At 48.0% G+C, this 6,958-nt stretch overlaps 2 protein-coding genes across 2 annotated transcripts; one reads left to right on the top strand and one right to left on the bottom strand.

Moving 5' to 3' along the window:
* The first annotated feature begins 1,795 nt into the window (after window positions 1-1,795).
* Window positions 1,796-3,093, top strand: LOC133898504 (ribonuclease 3-like). Its single transcript, XM_062339224.1, has 3 exons — window positions 1,796-2,078; window positions 2,157-2,312; window positions 2,443-3,093. Exons 1-3 carry the CDS (start codon window positions 1,980-1,982, stop codon window positions 2,866-2,868), a joined length of 681 nt encoding a protein of 226 aa, XP_062195208.1. The 5' UTR covers window positions 1,796-1,979; the 3' UTR covers window positions 2,869-3,093.
* A 578-nt stretch (window positions 3,094-3,671) lies between these two features.
* LOC133898503 (malate dehydrogenase, chloroplastic-like) lies at window positions 3,672-6,340 on the bottom strand. The gene is made up of 2 exons (XM_062339223.1): window positions 6,079-6,340; window positions 3,672-5,187 (listed from the first exon to the last, which is right to left on the bottom strand). Exon 2 carries the CDS (start codon window positions 5,182-5,184, stop codon window positions 3,991-3,993), a length of 1,194 nt encoding a protein of 397 aa, XP_062195207.1. The 5' UTR covers window positions 5,185-5,187; window positions 6,079-6,340; the 3' UTR covers window positions 3,672-3,990.
* Window positions 6,341-6,958: the final 618 nt, after the last annotated feature.

Here is a 6,958-nt window from a genome sequence, read left to right as displayed (position 1 = left end):
TTATTCCTTTCTGAGTTGCTTTTTTTTCTAGCTTGTGAGGTTTACTTGAAGCATGGATAAGAAGTTGCATGAAGCAAGTGTCAGATTGTCACATCCAGCACCCATGTGGAACATTTCTTCAACCAACCTTTGAAAAAATATTGGTAACTTGAGCAACGGCAGACTTGGCTTCTCAGATGAGAGATCAACGATTCCAAGCAACAATTTCTCGTTAAGACCACAAGTAGTCAAGTGCTCCTTGTTATGATAGGTTGAACCTAATCCCTGATTCCTGACCTTGTTTGGTGCTCTCGCTGGGTCATGGACGACAGCAGACCACGTTCCTGTCCAGTGACGTTTTCTGCTGCAACACCTGGTCACCTCGTTCGCTAATCCTGGGTTGTCATTTGCCAGGCCGCATAATCAAATCCAACTAGCAACTAGCAAGGTGATTTCACTCCTTTTATTCTAAAAATTGCTGCTAAAGCATTTACGGTCGAAAATTAAGAAACTTGAGCCTCTCGTACAATAATTCAATATGCTAGAACTGTTTTTGTTCCCCGTGAAATTCTTGCGTAACGCATGCCATTTGATGCCCTCTCTATGTGCGTCTCTGTCATGCACTGTTGGTTTTGGCTTGCTCCCTTCTCACGTCTCATCGACCAGCGAGTGTTTTCTGCCGGCGTTTGCTCGAAAAAAAATCCAAAATTAGATAATATACCTAAGCGTATTTATCGGAATAGATAATATGTTATCATATTTATAATTTTATATTCGTATTCGGCACATTATTTATCAAAAATAGAATTTCGGTACATCGTACGCCAAAAAACCACTAATCCGGTCATATTCGACATACGTTGTACCGAATATGACACTGAAGTCCATATTCGACACACGGTGTGCCGAATATGGGTTTTTGTTGTACGGTATATCGAAAATACATTTTCGGTAAATGATACGTCGAATACGAATGCTAAATTTATAAATACGATAACATATTATCTATTTCGATAAATACTTTTATATATATTATCTAATTTTAGATATTTTTTTCCATGTCTGCTCCTGTTTCCCACCGCGACAACTAAGGCTCACCAGCAACAAACAGAACGGACGCCGATGCCGGCAGCGCGTATGAACGTACACCTTGCGTCCATCGTTCACACGGGTACAGTTCAGCCGCGAAACGTGTCAGGCTCCAATTCAGCACTGCCGCCGAACCATGGGACGTCTCACCGAAGCAAGGGGACGTGCACGCAAACTATTATATTCCAAAAAAGAAGAAGGAATTACTAGGAATTATTGTTTTGTTTTCTGATGCTGGACATGTATCACTCTGAGTTTTTTTTTCTTTGGACCTTTGTACATGCTGTTCAAAAAAGGCTAAGCATTTCAGTTCATGGTAATCGATTCAGTCGTGCCGACGACCATACGCTGTCTCTAGGCATGCAAGTGGATCATCACTTAATTTATTTTTTTCTTAATTTAATTAGGTAAGAGTGAATATTTATTTAATTTTTTATCTTAAGTCGACTCGGTAACCTAAAAAAAAAAACTTGCAGCCCTGGCTGCCTCCAAACATAGAAATCCATCCATACTGAAACAAAATCGAAATGGAAAGAAACAAGTGTACAGGACAAATTAACTACGGTTGCTCTGCTGCTCGATCGATTCTCCGCCGACCTGCTGTCACCCTCCAACTGGGCGGGCTACTTGCCTTTCTCTCCTGACACCTCTCGCTGGCCATTCCATCCTTCCATGTCTAATCTTGCAGCAAAGCAATTAATCGCTTCTTGGAATGCAGGATTCTTTTTGTTTTCCCATTGGAATATGCTACTGGCATAGCCATCGCCATTGCCAGAGCCTTCCATAAAGTTGCCTATAAATTGACACCCATCGTCCATTGCAACCTCCATCGTCCATTGCTGCAATCACAGAGGCAGCACAAGCTTGAGAGGACACCTCCCAACCGGTCTAAAAGAACCACCGGCTCAGCCATGGCGGCGCGGTCGTCGCACCTCTCCCTGGCCCTCCTGCTCGTCATGGCCGTCGGGTGCGCGGCGCAGGACTACGACTTCTTCTACCTCGTCCTGCAGGTAACATAGGCGCCCCTCCTGGATTGCAGTGCGTTGGTTGTGTGCGGTTGCTGATGGAGCTTGGGATGGTGCATGCAGTGGCCGGGGTCGTACTGCGACACGAGGCAGAGCTGCTGCTACCCCAAGTCCGGCAAGCCGGCGGCGGACTTCGGGATCCACGGGCTGTGGCCCAACCGCGACGACGGATCCTACCCGCAGAACTGCAACCCCGACGCCGCCTTCGATCCCTCCAAGGTGCGATTCTTCCTCTCGGTTGCTCTGAGAGCTGTGTCGTCGTCGTCGTGGCAGACGGCACGAGTCCAAGCGTGTAGCGAGTGATGGGAAAATGCTGGCCCGCTGACACGCTGTGACCCGTGGTGTGCAGGTTAGCGACCTGCTGAGCGAGCTTCGCGCCAACTGGCCGACGCTGGCGTGCCCGACCAACGACGGGCTCCGCTTCTGGGGCCACGAGTGGGAGAAGCACGGCACCTGCGCCGCCAACGCCTTCAACGAGCACGGCTACTTCCAGACCGCGCTCCGCCTCCGCGACCAGCTCAACGTCCTCGACGCGCTCACCTCCGGGGGCGTCTCCCCCGACGGCGGGTACTACACGCTGGGCCAGATCAAGGATGCCATCAAGCGGGGGACCGGGTTCGAGCCGTACGTGGAGTGCAACCGCGACGAGTCCGGCAACACCCAGCTCTACCAGCTCTACTTCTGCGTCGACACTGCCGGCGACCGCTTCATCGACTGCCCCGTCCTCCCCCGCGGCAGAGCCTGCAGCAACAGGATCGAGTTCCCGGCATTCTAATCTGACTCCGTCCACAATTCTTCAAAGGCAGAGCCCTTCCTTGCATGCTCTGCTAGAGGATGATGGATTGTCCATTCATGGTTATTTTTGCCAATAAAAAGGAATGCTCATCTGCTGCCAACAAATAGAGCCGATTCACGTGTATGATGACGAAATTGATGTAAACATACATATCAAGATGATCAATTTTTACATTCAGAGATCAGTGGATAACTTAAATACCAATGTTCTCATGTTATACGTGCCTTAGCCTTCTTGCCTTCTTTCAGGTAGATGCAAAGAACTCTCGTCTCTCTCTATGTGGTGTTGTATCTGACTAAACTCACATGTGGACTTGTAGTTGACACCCATGAAACGCGTGGTTTCTCAGGTGCCTTGTGTTGTCGACACGCCACGCAATTTGGGGGCATGAACGAAGTCATTGAGTACACGGGTGGTGTTTCCATTTCAGGCATTACGTGCAAGTTGAAAAGAGTCTTTCAAGAGCAGAAGAGATGGAAACGCTTGACTTCCAAGCAGAAACTCTCAATCAGAAAACAAAGCATGGCCGAATTCTTCTGGTACCTGATTGTGAACTCCGAATCTACCAAGGCATATGCTATCAGCTTCTGGCTGTCCCTGTCCCTCTCAACCAGTCATCGTCATCGAGGTCTAACATAACACATATCAAATCGACAAGGAAAAATAGCCAATCAGTAAAACATACGAACAATGAGGCAAATGAAGCAGCCAAGGAAACAAAGATGTGTTGTTTAACAGCAGGCAATACGAGTACATGACAGTGCCAACATGGTACACATGACTAAGATTGTGCACAACGTCCACAGAAATGCTTTATTAGCCCTCCGGTAATTTGTAAGCTCCAACAAGCTACAAACACAGCCACAATAGAAAAAGGAACAAAATATATGTGTTGTGTTAAACATGGCCTCGAAACAGGCGATAACTTGGGGGGTCCAAGCCCCATGTAATCATTAGAAACTAACAACAAACATCAATTATAGCTCATCAGGATCATCTTCCTACATGTCTGACACGGAAAAATCTAGGCTGCAAAACTCAAAGCCATCGGGAATCATTTGTTCCTTTATTCTCTTCCTGTGGATTTTCATTTCACCCACTTCAAACAGACGCAGCAGCTTCCTGCTGTTTGTGCACAAATGCGATGCCCTTCTCAATGCTGGCCTTCAACTCTGGCTTCAGTGCCTCAAGTGCCTTGGCCTCGTACTCAGTCACTCCCTCGAGGTTGGCTGAAATGACAGATTCAACACCATTCTTCCCAAGCTTAACTCTTGATGCGAAGAATGGCAAATCAGTTATCTCAGACTGAATAAAGGTGCACTCATAGACATCTGGATCGCCAGCCAGTGCACGGAGAGATGACTCGACAAATCTGGCAGCAGCATAGGCCATGGACAAGGTAGCAGATCCAGCACCAGCCTTGGCCTCCACCACCTCTGTCCCAGCGTTCTGTATCCTCTTTGTCAGCTCTTCAGTTTCCTCATCTGTAAAGGTGACAGATGGCCTGGTCTTTGACAATAACGGCAAAATTGTAATCCCAGCATGACCACCCACAACTGGGACATCAACATCAATGAGCTTGAGGTTCTTCTTCTGAGCAACAAATGTGTTAGCCCTGACAACATCTAGGGTGGTAACTCCGAAAAGCTTCTTGGGATTGTAGACACCCTTCTGTTTCAGAACCTCAGCAGCAATTGGCACTGTGGAGTTCACAGGGTTGCTGATAATATGGATGAATGCCTCTGGGCAATTTTCTGCAACAGCCTCAACAAGTGACTTGACAATGCTCGCATTGATGTTAAAAAGGTCATCACGAGTCATGCCTGGCTTCCTTGGAACCCCGGCAGGGATGACAACAACATCCACACCTTTCAAGCAATTTGCTAACTCTGAGGGCCCAGTGAAGTCCAGAACCTGAGCAGGTGTGTTGCAATGGCTGAGATCTGCAGCAACTCCCTTGACATTAGCAATATCGTACAGATGCAGTTCTGAAACCAGAGGAGACATCTTAATCAATAGGCCCAAGGGTTGACCAATGCCACCAGCAGCACCAAGTACTGCCACTTTGTAAGATGCCTGAGGAGATATCTGAGATCCAGACTTTGCCTTTGGCACAATCCTTGGAGTAGCAGATGCCTGAAGGGATGCATTCCTGCCTAGGAATGATGACTCTAATTCGAAGCTGATGGATGATGATGCCTTCAAACCAGAGTAGCTTGTGGCGCCATGGTTCCTTGGCTTTGGGCTCAGGCCAGCCTGAGCACGAACTGAACTGATGGTAACAGCTGATGCCATGTCCTGTAGCAACATAGTTCCATTAGATATATATACAGGTGATGATATAACAGAAAAATAGACAGGGTGTAACCTGGAGAATCAAATTTAAATTTTCAACTCCTGCAACAGATCCAGAACACTTAAAAAGTGGTGATAACGAAGAATGGAATTACTAGTATCCTTTCGCTATCGGTTTGCACAGCAGGTTTTACTTTCTTGCAAGTATCAACAGAACAACTATGGACGCGCTCTAAGAATAGGAATTGAAACATCAAATCAACATCACTCCAGATCTTGAATAACATTACATCAGCATAGGAAACATGTTCATCAGATGGTCCGGCATTCCATTTACAACATGGGTCACTCAGCTCAAATAATCATAGATCTGGTTCATGTACAATAGATCCAATTGACCAATTGGCAAGAAGGATGCAACGATTTGAAAGGGATGTATGGTGTCGAATTCCAGAGCAAACAGTATCATATGCCTGGCTTACCGTTCTTGAAGAGAATGAGAACAAATCTCTTCTTTTATCACTAAATTGTCGAGCTAGAACGCTAGATCAACTAGCCTTTCATGGCATACTCTGATACTGCGCATGTTATCGCTGTCGGGAATTGTAGCGAGCACGATATCGATTGGGAATTTGGCAGAAAAGTATGTAGAAATCCATCCATCGATAGACACTCTACGTCAACACCATGGCGCCAGCGTGAACAAATCGGGGCCAGAGACGCAGAGAAAGAGCCAGATCCACACGCGCCGCGAGGAAAGGAAAGGAGTGGCCTAAAGAAAACCAAACGAACGGACCCAAATCGGCGCGGGGTCCGGCCCCCGATTCGAGCTGCGGCAACGCTGAGGAAATGGGCGCGGAATCCAGCCCTACGAGAGAGAACAGAGACGGTTACCTTTGCGCGCGGAGGTTGAGCAGATCGAACGAACCGCCGGCTCTCCGCTTTCCTGGCTCGCCCTGTGCTGTTTGGGGCAGGGGCAGGTGAGGCCTTGCGGGAGCCTCGTGAGCAGCAGCAGCAGCGGCAGCAACCGGGGGTGGGGTGGGGGGCACGGGAAAGAGAGCTTCGGCTCTGGCCTCTTGGCTCGTAGAAAATGGCCGCGCGGCGGAGGCGGCGCTCTTTGCGCCTTTTATATTTTGCGCGACGGGGACGAGGGCGACGCGACGTGCGGTGCGGTGCGCGGCCTAGGAAACAACGGCACCTACTCCTCCTCCTGGCCTGGCCCGCGCCCGTCCGAGCGTGGACCCGGCCTACGGCGCCGATGGGAGAGGAGAGGGGGGGGGGCTTTTGGTGTCTGGTGCGCGTGGTGCACCGGGCGTGCGTTTGGTTGGCGGTGTAGGCGGGATACGAATATCCGGCGATGGAGCCGTGCACGGTGGACGCAGGAGAACTCCGTTTTGGTTTGGACACCGTTTTTGATTTGTTAGTACAAATCGGACGCACACGTGTACTCATTCATGGTCACATACATGTAAATATGTCCTATACAGATGTAACCAATATTAAAAATATAATTTTACATAACACGAACACATATACATATGTCCACATATTTATGTACTACTCCTCTTAACCAGCACCCGTACTAAGTCTAAGTGAACAGGTTCATCACGTCACAGGATCCTAAGACTATCTCCAACAGCTACCTTAAATTTTCATCCTCAAAACATTATTACAGTATCCCTTATCACTATTACAGCAGCTCTTATTTTTTCTACTGTGACAACACTGTAGCACTGGATAGAGGATATAGTGAAGATAAATTTTCCGTGCTACA

The sequence above is a fragment of the Phragmites australis genome, chromosome 18 (assembly GCF_958298935.1).
Source record: "Phragmites australis chromosome 18, lpPhrAust1.1, whole genome shotgun sequence".
In the NCBI taxonomy this organism is placed as follows: domain Eukaryota; kingdom Viridiplantae; phylum Streptophyta; class Magnoliopsida; order Poales; family Poaceae; genus Phragmites; species Phragmites australis.
Note: the sequence above shows the minus strand (reverse complement) of the source record. Positions and strands in the feature narration are given on the sequence as shown.